This window comes from Rhamphochromis longiceps, linkage group LG9, assembly GCF_057381845.1.
Source record: "Rhamphochromis longiceps isolate RC_006_pf linkage group LG9, R_longiceps_female_GT1.1, whole genome shotgun sequence".
Taxonomy (NCBI): domain Eukaryota; kingdom Metazoa; phylum Chordata; class Actinopteri; order Cichliformes; family Cichlidae; genus Rhamphochromis; species Rhamphochromis longiceps.
In genome coordinates, this window is record NC_140565.1 from 32,711,499 (window position 1) to 32,729,688 (window position 18,190).

The window sequence follows — 18,190 nt, forward strand, 5'->3', positions numbered from 1 at the left end:
CAGGAAGTGGCATCTCCTGCATCCACACACAGCTGACAGCTAATCCCTGGGAACACTTTTTAATGGCCATAAAATCAGTGTGGTTTTTACTTTGGCACAGCAAAAAGCGCCTGTTAGTTTGTTGCAGAGCTGGAATGTAAATGTGCCTTTGAAGCCGCTGGGTCAGCTCCTGTTGGTTCAATGTGCTGCAGGATAATAATAGTGCACGTTTGAGGAACGTTTTTACTTTATTTAACACAATTCAGGGGGCTACATGCTGGACTTAGAGGGCAGAAGCAAAATATGGCTCTGATGCCGATTCCACTGTGTGTTCTGTCGATACCGTGGATGTCCGGATCGTTCTGCACACCTCACAGCTCAAAGACTTTGGAGAGCTTCAGATGGAGTGGACTGAGGACGACATCGCCACCATGCACAGCTGTCGCAGTCCTGATGTCAAACCGGTCATGAGCCAAGACCTCAACTGTTGCTCGGAGGTCCAAAGTCCTGTCTTCAGATGAAAGTGAATTTTGCGTATCATTAGTAAGACGAAGCTCCGAGTGCAGGGATGTCAAACTTCTAACACTGTGAGGCCAACCTGTGAAACTCTTCTTTCTGTGAGTCTTATGATGAAACATCCAGTCTCAGCAGCACACATCAGTTTCTCTGCGCGGTGAACAAATCTGTCAGCACGACTCTTTGGGATTAAACTGTAAGAAATACATGTTTAAAATAGAATAAAAATCTGGTGCTCGGACTCTAAGTATAGTACTGTAGTTATAAAACAGGAAGTATTTGTTAACAAGGGTTTGTTATTATTTGTTTTAACTTATTTTAAACTGAAATTTCTTTAGTAGAAAGTGAAAAAATGGAACTTTTATGTCATTTTATTGTTTATCTGCTACTAAATTACTATGCGTAGTAAGCATGGCCATGGGGGAAGTGTTAAAATAAGCTTATATACTACATTTGAAACTCCAAAACTTTACACCATCCTTCACATTTTCCAAAGCTGTCCACTGGGCTCTACCGGGGTCTTTACCAGGCTGATTCTGGCCCCTGGGCCTTATGTTTGACACCCCTTATCTGGAGCCTGGAAGAGGAAAGGAGAAGCCAAGGTGCCTGGAGTCCAGTGTGAGGTTTTGATGGTGCTGATGGTGGCAGATCAACGGGTCCGTAGTTAAAGCAGCAGCCACCTGCAGATGTCAGAGCTGCTGCCCACAGAACAAAACGATACCAGATCAACATCTCCATCACCTCAGATTGCATTAATAACTACACCATGTTTAAATCAACCCCCCTCACTGCTCACACTGTGCTCTGAGTTTCCCTAAACCACTGCTAAGCTGAGAGTCCCTCCTCATGTTTCATGTTATTAGTCCGATTTTGGAGGATTGTTATTAAATATTCGTGTTTGAGGTATTAAATTGGCAGATGCAGTCATTTCCAGAAACTGGAGAGAGGAGGAGCAGCTCCACGGGGGGAGAAGTGAAAGTGAAAGTGCTGGACTCCATTTTGGAGCCGACAGAGGAGCAGAAGGAGCGAAGCAGGGTGATCTCAGCATAATGATCGTTATTCTGCTGTCAGGGTGTCTCCGTGGGTGAAGCAGGGAAGCAAAGACGGAGCTTTTCATCAGGCGGAGGATTCAAAAAGCTGTTTCACTCCCGAACCTGACACGTGTCCGTCTTTCACTCTCAGACTGAGGGAACATGAGTGATTTGGCGGAAGAAGAGGACCGAAGCTGCCGGCCTCTGAAGAGAAACCACCCCAGACCCGGAGCCTGGGATCTAAAGTAAGACCCGGTTTTCGCCCAATGCTCATGCTGCTGCACCCGGGAGGGGCATTGACGTCGACTTCAACAGCAGGAAATTAACTTTGCACAAAATTATTTTCTGCCTCTTTTTTGCCATATTTTTCAATTAACCTAAATTTGACAGCATATTAAAACTGGAAATTCTGTGTTAAGTGTGCCACCCCAATATTTTTAGTTGCCCCCATATGGCCACAAGTATGAAAAACATTCTGGTTGCATCCCTTTAATTCAGGCTCACACGAAAGGTGGTGTTTGCCATCATTTCCCCCAGAGTGGATCGACTGACTGCCCGGTCAGAGACATTACCAGAGGAGCGGCTGATTATATAAGAGCAGAAACCAGCACGGATGCTGAATATCAGCCAAGAGAGAAATGCTGCACCGCTGCTCTGCGCTGTCCTTAATGTAACATCTGCATGTTAGAGTCCTTTGAACTTTACACTGCGGCTCAGCCTTAAACTTGATCCATTAACATTAACTCAGGTCCAAGTAGCGTGACGAGGAGACGTGGAAATCACTTTAGGTTGTAGACAGATTAAAATTAAATTCTTTGACTGACACTCGAGGCCCTCCATAGATCACCGACTGTTCACAACAAATTATATAAAACACATCAGATGTTTAAACTGAAGAAAGCTACAATCTGTAAAAAAAAAAAAGAGAGAGATAATTCTTCATTTGACAGCAGCAACGTGACTCTAAAGTTGCCACAGGGCCATGTTTATCCTTCTACTGTGTTCTACTATGAATTTAAAAAGAAAATGAGAGAGATTTGTAAGTCATTCCACTTTTTTAAATTTACATTTTACAATTTGTGATTTATTCTACATTCGTGCACAGACAGAGAGCGGCGTCTCCAGGATCCGACTGGTTGTCCATGATGAGTGACATTTCCATAGAAGCCCCTCCAGACTTAAGGAATCAACCTGGACCCTCACACACAGAGTAAGACTCAGTTTGTGCTGTAAACAGAGGTGAAGGTGACTCATGCTGAAGCAGGAAGAAAACTAAGAATGCATTCCTATGAACACAGCAAAGCTTCAGTGATGAACTTGTTTAACGAGCATCAACATAAACTCATGAATAAAGGAGTTCTTGCAGTTCTGTGTGCATCTAATATAAAAACAGGAAGGTTCCAGTTTATTATCTTTGTGTTTCCAGAGGTGGGCAGCACAGACACAGAGCAGAGTCTTCAGGATCCGACTGTTTGTCTATGAAGAGTGACTCCTCCAGGAAAGACCCTCTAAACTTCAGCAATCAACCCGGACCCTCACACACAAAGTAAGAGACCACTTCTTCTGAGAACAGACCTGATGGTTAACTTTCAGACCGAAGAACAACGCTTTCTTATTAGTTATGAATTATTAAATCAACATTCGAGTTGTACTAAAGAAATCCTGAACTTTAGTCCAGTTAATCAGATTCTGACACAATAAGAGCAATTTGTGATTTATTCTACATTTGTGCACAGACAGAGAGCGGCGTCTCCAGGATCCGATTATTTCTCCATGAAGACTGACATTTCCAGAGATGCCCCTCCAGACTTAAGGAATCAACCCGGACCCTCACACACAGAGTAAGAGACCACTTCTTCTGAGAACAGACCTGATGGTCAGCTTTCAGAGCGAAGAATGTTTTTTAAAGCAGAACTATTAGTTCACATATATCTCTCTATTCCAGGAAACTTTTTATTGATTATATTAGATATATATTTATATTATATTTGAGTTATATCTGTCTGATAGATTACATTTGTTCATGTAAATGAGGAGTTTTCCTCACACACACACTGGAGGTTTTCTGGGATCTGTATTAGACCTGATACTTTACACCTTATAAACCCTTAAAAAACTGCATATGCTGCAGAACTGAAGAAGCCTCTTGGATCAGAGGTGAAACATCTCCATAAAAAAAAGTAAAGAAGTCCTGTTGCCTTCTCTTCAAGCTCCTAAACTACCATGACCTGGATGACTGAGAAACTACACATACGTTCAATCAGATACTCACTTGAAATAAAAACCTTCTTTCTCCTGTTTTTCTGTTCACGTGGCTGCAGACACATCTGGTCAGCGCCCAAACTGAGATAAAATTCAAAATGAGGAGTTATTTACTGGTTTGAGGATGTTGTCCTTGTACTGTAGTGTAAAGGGGATTGAGCTGATTTATATTTGACACAGTTTTAGAGCTGTTGGTGCGAGCTATAGACCCACCTCACACCTTTTTTTTGCCTAAGGTCTTTGAAAAAGTTGTTTTTAAGCAGCCTGCTGAGCATCTGTCAACAAACAATCTGTTTGAGCCATTTCAGTCTGTTTTTAGACCAAATCACTCCACAGAAACGGCCTTAATCAAAGTGGTAAACGATCTCAAATTCAAATTTTTATTTGTCACGTACACAGTCATACACAGTACGATATGTAGTGAAATGCTTGGACAACTGCTCGTGACCTAAAGAAAGCAAAAAAGGAAAAGGCTATGAATAAGATAGGAAATAAATATGAAAAATTAAAAAGGGTAAATTTAACTAGGAAGGAATAAAATATAAATTAAGGTTAAAAATGAAATAACTGTACAACACAAATTAGAATGAAGGGTAAATTTAACTGGGAAGAATAAGATAAATATATAAATTAAAGTTGAAAATAAAATAACTGTACAACAAAATACACAATACACAATATAGAACTATATAAGAATGTATGAAGAAATCTAAATATAAATAAATATATACACAATAACAGCAGCTGTACAAGTATTAACTGGAAATGAAGAATATAGTGACCAGTGTTGTGCAAAACCAAAGTCCAGAAAGTCCAGTGTGTGTGTAAGAACCATATGTGTGGGTCAGTACTGTGTGGTGGTGTGATTGAGAGACCGTATCGCCTGCGGGAAGAAGCTCCTCCTCAGTCTCTCTGTGTTGGTCTTCAGGGAGCGGAATCGCTTTCCTGACCTCAACAGAGAGAACAGTCTGTTGTTGGGATGGCTGAAGTCCTTCACGATCTTCCTGGCCTTGGTCCAGCACCGCCTGCTGTAGATTGAGTGCAGGTCAGGGAGCTCGGAGCGGATGGTGCGCTCAGCTGACCGCACAACCCTCTGTAGAGCTCGTCTGTCCTGCATGGTGCTGTTCCCGAACCAGGTTAAGATGTTTCCCGTCAGGATGCTCTCTATGGTGCACGAGTAAAAGTTCCTGAGCACCTTGGAGGGCAGTTGGAAGTCTCTCAAGCGTCTGAGGTGGTAGAGACGCTGTCGGGCCTTTTTCACCACGGTGTTGATGTGACAGGACCATGACAGGTCCTGCGTGATGTGAACTCCGAGGTATTTGAAGCTGTCCACTCTCTCCACTGGGCACTCGTTGATGACGGGGGTCTGGTAGTTCCTCTCCTGCTTAGTGCTGAAGTCCACTATCAGCTCCTTTGTCTTACTGACGTTTAGAAGGAGGTTGTTCCTCTGGCACCAGTTCTCCAGATTCCTAATCTCCTTCAGGTAGGCCGTCTCGTTGTTATCAGAGATCAGGCCCACCACGACGGTGTCGTCAGCAAACTTGATGATGGTGGTGGAGCTGGTAGTGGCCACACAGTCATATGTGTACAAAGAGTACAGCAGGGGGCTCAGAACACACCCCTGGGGGGCTCCAGTGCTGAGAGTGGTGGAGGCTGAGACATGTCCGCCCATCCTTACTGCCTGTGGTCTGCCAGTTAGGAAGTTGGAGATCCACTGACACATAGATGAGCTGAGTCCCAGATGCTCCAGCTTGGTGGTGAGTGTGGAGGGAATTATGGTATTAAATGCAGAGCTGTAGTCTATGAAGAGCATTTTAACATAATTCCCCCTTCTAGTGTCCAAGTGAGTGAGTGATGTGTGGAGGAGATGAGAGATGGCATCGTCTGTGGATCGATTTGGACGGTAAGCAAACTGTAGTGGGTCCAGTGTGTCTGGTAGTGAAGAAATGATGAAGTCTCTGACCAGGCGTTCAAAGCACTTCATCACTACTGAGGTGAGGGCTACAGGGCGATAGTCATTGAGAGAAGCAGGGTGGGGTTTCTTCGGGACAGGAACAATGATGGACTCTTTGAAGCATGTGGGGATCACCGACTGAGATAAAGAGATGTTGAATATCTCAGTGAACACAGGAGCTAGCTGGTATGCGCAGTCTCTGAGGATACGACCTGGGATGCCGTCTGGTCCTGCTGCTTTCCTGGTGTTCACTCTCTTGAAGGCTCTCCTTACTTCATGCTCGGAGATGACGAGCACGTTTCCGGTGCTGGCAGTATCTTCCTGTCTGCAGCCGTTAGCGCCGCTAACACTAGCATTGTTGGAGACCTTAGCTGCAGCCTCGAAGCGAGCATAGAAAGTGTTCAGCTCGTCTGCCAGAGTCACGGCCGCGTTCGTCATACCGGTTGTTGGTGCTTTATAGTCCGTTATTGTCCTTAGTCCCCGCCACAGGCTCCTAGAGTCACTCTGTTGGAGTTGTGACTCTAGTTTCCTCCCGTAGCGCTGCTTCGCCTCTTTCACCGCCCTCCGCACGTTATATGACGCGGCTTTGTACGGGTCCATGTCCCCCGTCATGAGTCCCGTGTTGTAGGCAGCGGTGCGGGATCTCAGAGCGTTGCGGATGGTTTTATCCACCCACGGCTTCTGGTTGGGAAACGTTGTGATAGTCTTTGTCTCCACGGTATCATCCACTAGTTTCCCGATGAATCCCACAACCGCTTCCGTAAACACGTTGACGTCATCGTCGGAGCTGTTTCTGAACATGCCCCAGTCTGCGTCATCGAGTGCGTCCTGTAACGCGGCCACCGATTGATCCGTCCAGCGCGCGACCTTCCTCTGAACCGGAACTTCCTGTTTTAGCCTTTGTTTGTATTTTTTATATACTTTATATACTTATTTATATACATATATATATTTAATGGTATACCTTGTGTTGTGTGTGTGTTTCTTGTCTTGTTTTTATGGACATGTAGTCTGCCAATAAAGATTGAATTGAATTGAATTGAATTGAATTGAATTGAATTTGGCATGAGGAAGATGGCGGCGTGATCAGATTTGCCAAACGGGGGGCGGGATTGTGCCTTGTAGCCGTCCTTGACCGTAGTGTAGCAGTGGTCCAGTGTCCTTGGACACTGTTGGTGAATGCAGACTAGGGTTGCCAACCGTCCCTTAAAATACGGAATCGTCCCGTATTTCGAAACAAAAGTACACGTCCCGTATTGAGCTAATAAGGGACGCACTTTGTCCCGTAATACAGTGAGAATCAAAAGTAGTCTATAAATGTTAATGGAATTAACGCTTTGTTGGAAAACATAATTCCCAGCCCCTCTCCTGCTTTGTGACCAATGAGCTGACAGCACACTTATGACAATTCGAGTATGACAATTCAGATTACCGCTCATCTCATTGGTCGAGGAAAGGTCGCTTACGGAGAAAATACCGGAAGACAACAGATGACCACAACAAGAAGCATGGCCAACAGGGAAACAAACGCCGACACTGCGGTGCAAGTCTCGGACGACAGTACACCTAAAGCTGGGCAAACACTGTGCGATTTTTTCAGTCACGTTATTCAGCTTCTGCTCAAACTGCACGATTGACTCGCAGGGGTTAGAAGTTTGCAGGTCACGATGCAGGTCTCACACTATACGGCCCGATGCTCTGATGCGACCTGAGTGCTCACACTGTGCCTCCATAAAATGAAGGTTATAACAGAAAATCTGTCGCTCGCTCTCTCTGTCTTTCACTCACACACAAACACCACCACCATCAACTTTGCTAAATTGCTAATGAAAAACATGATCAGGCAGCTGTGATTGAGCAGCAGTGTAAATCCAACTATTTTCACGGTTGTTGTGGTCGTGATAATTTTGTGAGGCCACATCGAAAAGGCTCGGATGAGCTTTCCAAAGTTCTACAAGTTGTGCCTCCATCGCTTGTGTCCAGATCACACGCTGCACAGCCGTGCTGCAACGTCTTTTTCACCGACGTTTACGTGTTTGCGCGCGAGCAGTGTGAGCGCCTGTGGTGAGACCCTCACGAGCGATTGATGATCGGGAGCTGGTCGTGAGGTGTTAATCGCGTCTCGTTACCCCACGTATACTACACGACGCACGATGAAGGCCAAAATCGGTCCGATCGCCAAATCGGTCGCACGACTCAAAAATCGGTTCAAAATGGGCCAAAAATCGCACAGTGTAAGCCCAGCATTACACTCACACAGACACACCACCACCATCAACTTTGCTAAATTGCTAATGAAAAACATTGATCAGGCAGCTGTGATTGAGCAGCAGTGTAGATCCAACTATTTTCACTGTTGTTGTGGTCGTGATAATTTTGTGATGCCACATCGAAAAGGCTCGGATGAGCTTTCCAAAGTTACCCCACGTATACTACACGATGCACGATGAAGATCACTCAAAAATCGGCTCAAAATGGGCCTAAAACTGCACAGTGTGAGCCCAGCATTAGAGCAGCAATGTTTATTCCCCTCAGAGAAAGGGAAGAATGGGAAAAGGAAAACACCTGGCTGGAAAAAGTTAATATGTGCAGTGAATATCAGCGCTATGTGGCCAGAAGTGTGATAATATAATTTATTTTGTGTAATAAACAACTGCAAGGATAGATGATTACAAATAGATGACTAATACATAAAAGTAATACATAGATGAATAATGATGATGAGTTAAGATGCGTAATCATGGGAACAAGCGGGTTTACAAACAGGAGCAGCTGATTAGCATTAGAAAAGCTGAAATAATACCTCAACTGAAGCCAATTGTACTAAATGCACTAAATGTGCACTGTTACAAGAATATTTTTCTTTCTATTGTTTTCTATTATTTTAAGTTAAGCAGGACAGAGTTCTTTTAAAGAAAGATTTACTTATATTCTCAAAAGTTAAGCATGACAGGCTTCTGTTTAAGAAGGAGACCTGTTTTATGTGTTAATGTTGTCATTTTGAGCTAAAAATAAATGGCTAAATGATCATTTGTTTCACATGTGTTCATATCACAAAGAATAAACATCTACTTAAATCAAATTCAAGTCAAATGGTTAAAAAAATAATTTCACACACAAAAAAAGAGCTACCACACTGGGAAGGGTGAAGACAACTGGGTCGCCCGGCCCTGGCCACGAGGTGTCCCTTATTTATTTTTCAGGGAGTTGGCAACCCTAATGCAGACAATGATCGCACTTTACTTTTATTACTTTAATGATCTAAGGCTGCCTTTGACACTATGGATCCCTGTATTTTATTGCATAGGCTAGAACATTTTATTGGAGTTACAGAATTTTTTTTTATCGTGGCTGCGATCCTACCTGTCTTAAAAATGATCTCTCTGTGACCTGTGCAGTCAGGCATGTTTATGTTGACAATATTTTCACGGACCGGCCTTTAAGGTGTCACGGATAAATACAACAAAATGAAACCAGTACTGGTACCAAAAAAACCGAAGATTTTTTCATAAGACACAGGAAAAGACCCAGGGAAACCAAGTTACCCATAAAAACGATAACAAATGGCAATAAAAACACTGAAAACCATAAATTTCACACCCGAGCCTCAACTCTCGCAGCCCGAGACCAAATGACTCACGGACTGGTACCGGTCCCTGGCCCGGGGGTTGGGGACCGCTGCTTTAGTCCTTTTAATCTGATTCTGACACAATAAGAGCAATTTGTGATTTATTCTACATTTGTGCACAGACAGAGAGCGGCGTCTCCAGGATCCGACTGGTTGTCCATGATGAGTGACATTTCCATAGAAGCCCCTCCAGACTTAAGGAATCAACCTGGACCCTCACACACAGAGTAAGACTCAGTTTGTGCTGTAAACAGAGGTGAAGGTGACTCATGCTGAAACAGGAAGAAAACTTAGAATGCATTCCTATGAACACAGCAAAGCTTCAGTGATGACGTTTAATGGACTGAAAAGAGAAACTTGTTTAACGAGCATCAACATAAACTCATGAATAAAGGAGTTCTTGCAGTTCTTTGTGCATCTAATATAAAAACAGGAAGGTTCCAGTTTATTATCTTTGTGTTTCCAGAGGTGGGCAGCACAGACACAGAGTGGCATCTTCAGTATCCGACTGGCTGTCTATGAAGAGTGACATATCCAGAGATGCCCCTCCAGACTTAAGGAATCAACCCGGACCCTCACACACAAAGTAAGAGACCACATCTTCTCTAAATAGTTGTTAATGTTAATTACAACACAGAGCTGTTGACATTTATTTGTCCATTGTCCAATCGTATTAGCAAACTGTCTAAGCTTTTACTTTTATAGAGATGTTCACATTTGATTATTCAATGAAGGGCATTTGTTTGGAAGCCCCTGGATGATACGTACCCTCCTAATCGCTATGGAAGCAGTAAGGGTGCACTTAGATTTTCAAATGTCCTGTGAAAACATTATTTTCATTGTTATTGTATACACAAAGCAGGATGCAATTCACTTATGTCTCCAAGACATAAAGGCCTGAATGTAACTTTTCTCCTGATACATTCTGACTTTTTAGTTTGGTCTACTAGTCTTTTGCTAAAGCTTAGTCGTCCTGTCGGTATACAAACTGTAGTTTGGCCTTTTTAAAAACTTGTTGTCTCAGCTGCAGCATATATTGTCCTAAAAGCTACTATCCAGCATTAATGGTGCTTTAACAGATGTGGAAGTTACCCATGCACAGATGCACTATTGCAGCTGTGCTCCGGTGCACTGATAAAAAGCCAGAGGGTTCCTCTGCTCTGTAGCAGGGACCATAGTGTCAGTGATTGGTCAGACTGTACAATAGTTTTTGATTTTCTTTCAATAATCCTGCCAAATCAAAACCAATAACATAAAGCTGTCGGTGAGGGTATTAGCATTAGGGCACATGGATGACTTTACTAATCATTACCTCATTTACATGTGTGATTCTGTTAAAGCAGAAATACAACAGAGGTGTTGTATTTAAATATGATTCAATAATGATATTTTTCTGTAAGCCAGCATGTTATTAAACTTTGATATTTATGACACTTCTGCAGACAGTGCTTCACTTCATGCAGGAACTGGTCTGCTTCATCAAAGCTGCCCTCCTGGCACCACTCAGGAACCACAGCTGGAGTCCAGACAGCCAGTCCGAGCAGCTTGATACCAAGTAAGACTGAACATCTATTTGCTGGTAGATTCATTTCTGAAAACTGGAGTTTATCTTCTTGTTCAGACATTTAAGAGTTTTCTTATATTGTGTTTTCCTTCTTTTCAGTTGATGGTGGTTTGCAGGAGGTTTTAGATCATCATAAGCTCATACTGAAGAGGAAATGTGAACGTGTGACTGAAGGAACTCATGAAACCGAAGGAACCCTCCTCAACAGGATCTACACTGAGCTCTACATCACGGAGGGGCGGCCTGAAGATGTGAACACGCAGCATGAGGTGAGGCAGCTTGAGACACCTTCCAAGATCACCCTCGAGGACACTCCAATCAAGTGCCATGAGATCTTTAAAGCCTTACCTGACCAACAAACAGATATCCGAGTCGTTCTGACAAATGGCATCGCTGGAGTTGGGAAGACCTTCTCGGTTCAGAAGTTCACTCTGGACTGGGCAGAGGGCTTGGAAAACCAAGACATTAATGTGGTGGTTCTGCTCTCATTCAGAGAGCTGAACCTGATACGAGATGAGCAGTACAGTCTTCTGGAGCTGCTCCACATTTTCCATCCAACATTAGAGAAGGTCACAGCGGAGAACCTGGATCTCTGTAAACTTTTGCTCATCTTTGATGGCCTGGATGAAAGCAGACTTTCACTGGATTTCACCATAACAAAGGTTATATCAGACGTCACACAGAAGTCATCAGTCTGTGAGCTGCTGACAAACCTCATCGAGGGGAGTCTGCTTCGCTCGGCTCTCATCTGGATAACTTCCAGACCTGCAGCAGCCAATCTGATCCCTTCTAGATGTGTCGACAGGGTCACAGAAGTACGTGGATTCACGGATGAGCAGAAGGAGGAGTACTTCAGGAAGAGACTGAGTGATGAAGAACGGTCCAGTAGAGTCATCTCCCACATCAAGTCATCTAGGAGCCTCCACATCATGTGTAGAATCCCAGTCTTCTGCTGGATCACCGCTACAGTCCTTGAAGACATGTTGACTACAGAGCAGAGGGAAGAGCTGCCCAAGACCCTGACGGATATGTACTCACACTTCCTTCTTGTTCAGATGAAGAGAAAGAAGCACAAATATCATGAGGGACAAGAGATGGCAGAGGAGGTAGCAGAGGCTGATCGGGAGGTTCTTCTGAAGCTGGGAAGGCTGGCATACAAACATTTGGAGAACGGAAGCATCATGTTCTACCAAGAAGACCTGGAGAAGTGTGGTCTGGATCCCGATGAGGCCTTGGTGTATTCAGGGGTTTGTACAGAAATCTTCAAAAGGGAGTGTGTGATCTTCGAGAAACCAGTCTACTGCTTTGTTCATCTGAGCATCCAGGAGTTTCTGGCTGGCGTCTACATGTTTCACTGTTACACTAACAAGGACATAGAGGTGTTGAAGCAATTCCCAGGGACAAAGTGGGACAACACAAACAGTGACACATCTCTGGATGTCTTTCTGAGCAGAGTCATGGACAAGTCCCTCAAAAGTAAAAATGGCCACTTGGATCTGTTTGTTCGTTTCCTTCATGGCCTCACTCTGGAATCCAACCAGAAAATCTTAGGAAGTCTGCTGGGCAAGGCAGAGATCACTCCAGAAATCATCCAGAGAACCGTTAACAGCCTCAAGGAGAAGAAAACAAAAATCGCCCCCGACAGAAGCATCAACATCTTCCACTGCCTGATAGAGATGAATGACCTCTCGGTATCTCAGGAGATCCAAGAGTTCCTGAGGTCAGAAAACAGATCAGAGAAGGAGCTCTCTGAGATCCACTGCTCAGCTCTGGCCTACATGCTGCAGATGTCAGAGGAGGTTCTGGAGGAGCTTGACTTGAAGAGGTACAAGACATCACTGGAGGGACGACTGAGATTGATCCCAGCTGTGAGAAACTGCAGAAAGGCTCGGTAAGTCCAGGTGGAAATTTCTTTTGGAGTCAAACGTAGTATTTGACTCTACCAGTGTATCATTTGGTACCGATATGAAACTAACGGCAGTATGTTCAGTAAGTTCAACTCCATAAAAAGTAGACAAAAGCTGTGTCCAAATTCATGGGCTGCATCCTCCTGAGGACCCGGCCTTTGCAGTCTACGTGGGCCGGGTCCTTCGAAGGCCGGGTAGGCCAGAAGTGAGCGAACTTTAATCTCAGCCAAACCAATTAACTCACGAACAAATAAAACACTGAAAAAAGCCAAACAATAACATTTTTAAATTATCTAAGTGACTTATGTTTAACCTGAGTAGCGAAAGACCGCACTGGGTTTGAAAACGAGTTTGCTGTTCTCGCCAGCTCTAGTGAGCCTTGAACAGCTAGCTATCGAGCTGGTGGGTAACAGATGTCTCTGAAAACGTCGCACTTTTACAAATATGTGATATCTTAAAAAACTGAGCAGATATTTGAAGTTTACACAGCTACATTCTCATCTGAAAATATCTTAAAAGTTTATTTTGTGACCCAGAAAGACTAATAATAAAACTTAGTAACGGCCACCATTGTTGGAAATTGGGATTGGCTGGGCTGCACTATGAATTCTGGGATATGGTGGGCCACAAAGGATACACCCAACCCATCCTTCAAATCTGGGGAAAAGGAGGACGGATTTGTCGGCCTCATTTGTCGGAGTCTACGACTTTAGGCAGCCTTCGTCACATCGCTGTGACGCAATCAGCCAACAAATGCGGCCTCAGGAGGATGAAGCCCAAAGTCACATTAAACGCAGTGGACAATAACATTTTCCTGAAAAAGATGGCCTCTCGATATCTTTGGGGAATCTGATGTGGGAGTGTAGCAGACTGCGGACTGTATGGGGTCTATAAATGTATTGTAACACATTTTGTTGTATGTGTATTGATGTGTGTGACAGACTCCCTGGCTGTGAGCTCTCAGATACTCACTGTGAAGTCGTGGCCTCAGCCCTGAAGTCCAGACCCTCCCACCTGGTACATCTGGACCTGAGTGGAAACTACCTGAAGGACTCAGGAATGAAGCTGCTGACTGGTGGACTCAAAAGTCACAACTGTAAACTAGAGTTTCTGAAGTCAGTTCATACTTTAAATTCAAAAAATAATAATAATTCTTCCCCCAAGTGTTCAGTGATCAGATTTTCACAAACATATAATTTAATATCTAATATCTCAATATGTTTATGACTAACGCTAATGACTATAGATGCTTATTTGAATCTACAAAGAGTCTGAACTCGTCTTTTCCTGCTGAAGATCGAGCCAAATCCAAGCTCATCAATAACATAGTTTGACTCTCAGGCCTGTTTAATAAAAGGTTTGAGATTGTGAACACTAAATGTTCTCAACTAGGAGTTTAAACTGTTTTGTTCTGTGTCCAGTTTGAGTTCATGCAGGTTGTCAGAGACCAGCTGTGATTCTCTGGTCCGTGTGCTCATGTCCAACCCCTCCCATCTGAGAGAGCTTGACCTGAGTGACAATAAGCTGCATGATTCAGGAGTGGAGCTGCTTTGTGTTTTTCTGGAGAGTCCAGATTGTCGACTGGAGGCTCTGAGGTTAGAGTGTTATTCTATTCTGGTTTCCTGCTTTTCAGTTGATGGTGGTTTGCAGGATTAGGAAATGTTAACACACTTAAAACCTAAAATAGGATTTGATTGTAAAAATGTTATTTAAGTGATCTTTATTTTTCATTTAGGTTGAGGATCTGCAGATTGTCATCCTACAGTTGTAGTTTACTGGTCTCTGCTCTCAAGTCCAACCCCTCCCATCTGAGGGAGCTGAACCTATCTAGAAACAACAAGCTGAAGGATGATGGTGTGCACTACCTGTGTGATTTTCTGGGCAGTCCAGACTGTAGGCTGGAGATTCTAAAGTCAGTCATCATTTTTCTTTTCCACTTCCTCAGTTTGAATCACTGCATCTATTTGCCTTTATTTTTTTGTTTTTGCGTTGCAGTTTTCTGAACTTCTCTATGTTAATTTTTCTTCTTCTCTGAACACATTATTATCAAACACCTAACTTTGTGAAGTGGGAGCTTGTTTTTCTAAATCTGTTTTATTTTTTATTCAGCCTGTGGGAATGCAGATTGACGAGGTACAGCTGCCATCCTCTGGTCTTAGCGTTGAAGTCGAACCCCTCCCATTTGAGAGAGCTGGACATGAGCAACAACAACTTGAAGAATTATGACGTGACAGAACTGATTATTCTTCAGAAGAATCCAGACTACAGACTGGAGACGTTCAGGTCAGTAGGAGGTTGTTATTAATCTGCTTCAGCCTCACCAATCAGCCTGTCATAGAAGTCCCCTCCTCATGATCTCCCCTTTATAGATTCTATGGCCTTCAGGGCACTTTTCTAAATATTCAACATTAAATTTATTGGACTTGAGTGAAATCTGCTGAGAAAAAAAAAGACTTGAATCCATTGAATTCAAATTTATTTATGTCGCATCAAATCATAACATCAGTCGCCTCAAGGCATTTTATGTTGTAAGGTAGCAACCCCTCTGTAATACAAGCATGCAAGTCTTTGAACTCAGCATGCTTAAGGAAACATGAGCGCTGAGGAAGCTGCTATGCTGCTCATGTGCTGCATCAGTGACTGACAGCTGACTGCGTGAGTCTCTGTAAACACTAACTTATCACCTCAATTGTTTCTCTTTTCAGGTGGGAGTCACCGATGCGTAAGTGAACGTATGTCCTCGTGTGCAGAGACGCTCTGATTGTGGCCATATTGTTGGGACGTAGACATTCATCCAGCAGCGACTGACAGAAGAGTGAGAGGAAGTGTAGATGATTGTCAGCGCTGCAGAGTGGACTGCACCGTTTTCAGAAACCAAACCTTCTACACAGGCTGCGATACACTGGGATCCTTTTTAAAGCTCCTCCGTTAACCCTCTTTGGAAATCCAGTCTGGGATCAAATCCACCGTTTGTACATTTCTTCAAAAGAATATTCAAATCAATTTTATTTATATAACACCAAATCGCAACAACAGTTGCCTCATGGTGTTTTATATTGTAAGGTAAAGACCCTACAATAATACAAAGAGAACAGAGAAAAACCCCAACGATCAGATGACCCCCTATGAGCAAGCGCTTTGGTGACAGTGGGAAGAAAAACTTACTTTTAACAGGAAGAAACCTCCAGCAGAACCAGGCTCAGGGAGGGGCGGGGTCCCCGAACACTGTTTATCTTGGCCTATCTCCCACCAACATATATGACTATATTTGTCAATAAATAAAGTATTAGCTGCACAAATCCCGCCCAGTAACTCCGGTGCCTTAGTGACTCACTCTCTTCCTGATTGGTGGCATCATTCAAATCCCGCCCAGTAACAGCTGCAGGTCTCAGGACGACTGGGTGACAGTAGACAGATGATGCGATGATTAGAGATGTGATTTTATATTACGTGTTTGTTGCTGTTGTTTGCATTTAGCTCTGTGATAATGATGGCTGATAAATGTTTACTTATTTCATGGTCTGCGGCCTTTTAAAAACAAAAATCTGATCTGAAAGAACCTTTAACTTTAAACAAATTTCCCACGCGTGGGACTAATAAAGGTTATCTTATCTTATCTTATGTCAGGTGACTTTGCTGGGATAACAAACTAAAATAAACTTAAAATACCAAATCAGCCCGTCACACATCTTGTATGTAGCGTGGTTCAAAACTGACATAACCAGGTCACCTGTCTCAGCTCCGTTAAGGTGGACTGTCCTGTGGTGCTGTGAACTCTGCAGAGCACTACAATACACAATGTTTACAAACACCAGTATTAGTTTATCAGAAACACCAGTATCTGTACTTTTAAATTTTTTGCCTTTATTGAATAGTGAAGACAGACAGAAAGCAGAGAGACACACAACAAACGGCCACAGGTCAGACTTGAACCCAGGCACTGCATCTGTACTTTCACTTTCACTGTTTTTTTACTGTTAAAGCAAAAAATTATCTGCACTCTCCCACCAGAGTAAATTTATTTTTGCAATAAGAGTTAAATGTAAACATAATAAGAAAGAAAACAGTAGTAGTAGCAGAAATGTGCTCACAGTGCTGCAGTATTTAACAGGGCCCACCTGTTATAAATGCCAAAAGCTGGGTGTGTGGAAGCTTGTTCCTGCCACTGAAAAAACTTGTTTTCCACATTAGTAAGTCATAATTTCAGTTTATGGTTAGAGTTCAAAGTGTTTTTGTTGTCAGTTTATAATTTTCTCAGTGTTTCGAGTCTGAGCCCAACCTGAACTGTAATTTCAAGTTTGATAATAACCTGAAAATTTGACTTACAGATGGAAAAAAGGGAGGAAACATGCATCGTTTTTGTTGATATTGTTGTTGTTTTGTCTTTCACTGATGTTAAATAACCGTTACCACAGTCACCTACTGACTGTTTTATTGTATTACCTCTGACAACCTGTTTTGTGTCTCTTTGTTTCTTGATGCTCGTTTGTGCCTTCAATACAAAAATGTTAAAATACACGAGACAGCCCAGACTCAATAACCCTCATCCACAAATACATTTTTCTAGACGTTCAAATTCAGATTAATAGTGCTCCAATGGGACTACACATAGAAAACAGTAGAAAAATGTGCATGGACGTTTAAAAAACCCATCATCAGTAAAGAAAGAACATCTGGTTGCTGTAGTTGGGTTTGGCTGCAAGATAAATATGTTTTCATTAGATTTAAAGCCATTTTTGATAACATGCATTATTATTGCTGTAAAAACGTGCACAAACTGATTAACATCTAACCAAAAGAAGAAATTTTTTTTCAAAAGCTGCCCGCTTTGGCTTCACCTGCAGTGGGGATGCCAACAGCTCGTCTCCTGTCGTCTTTCACCAACATGGTGCTACAAACTAAAGTTAGAAACACAGCTTGCATCAGAAGAGTGCTTGACCAGTAGCAGAGATAGCTAGTCCTGTTTGCTGAGGTGATGGAGGAATCAGCCGGTCGAGCGGGAAGACTCCTGCATAAAAAAAGCTCCAGGCGTCACACGAGGCCTCCGTAAACAGGCTGTTAAAAAATGCTGTTTTTAAAATGGGAAACAACCTTTTTTATGTGAATGCAGCCAAATGTCGACTTTATATTTATCTTTGTAGTTTTTACAGCATTTAAGTGCAAAGCATAAATGTATGTTTACACTACACCTGTCATTTGAATAAAAAATAATTTCACAGAACGTGAACCTCAGGAGCGTTTTATTGTGAAAAGATGCAGTATTTAGCTTATGTCAACTGAGATGAGATTTGTTGTTTGTTGGCTTTTTGTCTGCTTGTTGCTCTCAATTAATTTTTTTTTTTATAAAAG

General features: G+C 42.9%; 1 protein-coding gene across 5 annotated transcripts; it reads left to right on the forward strand.

Moving 5' to 3' along the window:
• The first annotated feature begins 1,497 nt into the window (after positions 1–1,497).
• Positions 1,498–18,176, forward strand: LOC146662643 (NLR family CARD domain-containing protein 3-like). Of its 5 annotated transcripts, XM_085417400.1 has the most exons (13): positions 1,498–1,771; positions 2,632–2,736; positions 2,953–3,072; positions 3,263–3,367; positions 9,493–9,597; positions 9,837–9,956; positions 10,813–10,925; positions 11,034–12,825; positions 13,783–13,956; positions 14,263–14,436; positions 14,577–14,753; positions 14,951–15,124; positions 15,547–18,174. In XM_085417400.1, exons 1-13 carry the CDS (start codon positions 1,689–1,691, stop codon positions 15,569–15,571), a joined length of 3,267 nt encoding a protein of 1,088 aa, XP_085273526.1. In that variant the 5' UTR covers positions 1,498–1,688; the 3' UTR covers positions 15,572–18,174. The 5 variants fall into 5 exon arrangements, with proteins under 5 accessions (XP_085273526.1, XP_085273527.1, XP_085273528.1 ...); XM_085417401.1 differs by lacking the exon at positions 9,493–9,597 and having other exon boundaries at positions 15,547–18,176; XM_085417402.1 differs by lacking the exon at positions 3,263–3,367 and having other exon boundaries at positions 15,547–18,176.
• Positions 18,177–18,190: the final 14 nt, after the last annotated feature.

Excerpts from the sequence above, each read along its gene's own strand:
- LOC146662643 (XM_085417400.1), top strand. The coding sequence starts at position 1,689 with ATGAGTGATTTGGCGGAAGAAGAGGACCGAAGCTGCCGGCCTCTGAAG. Across the intron at positions 12,826-13,782 it reads AGAAACTGCAGAAAGGCTCG|ACTCCCTGGCTGTGAGCTCT; the intron begins GTAAGTCCAGGT and ends TGTGTGTGACAG. Across the intron at positions 15,125-15,546 it reads TACAGACTGGAGACGTTCAG|GTGGGAGTCACCGATGCGTA; the intron begins GTCAGTAGGAGG and ends TTCTCTTTTCAG.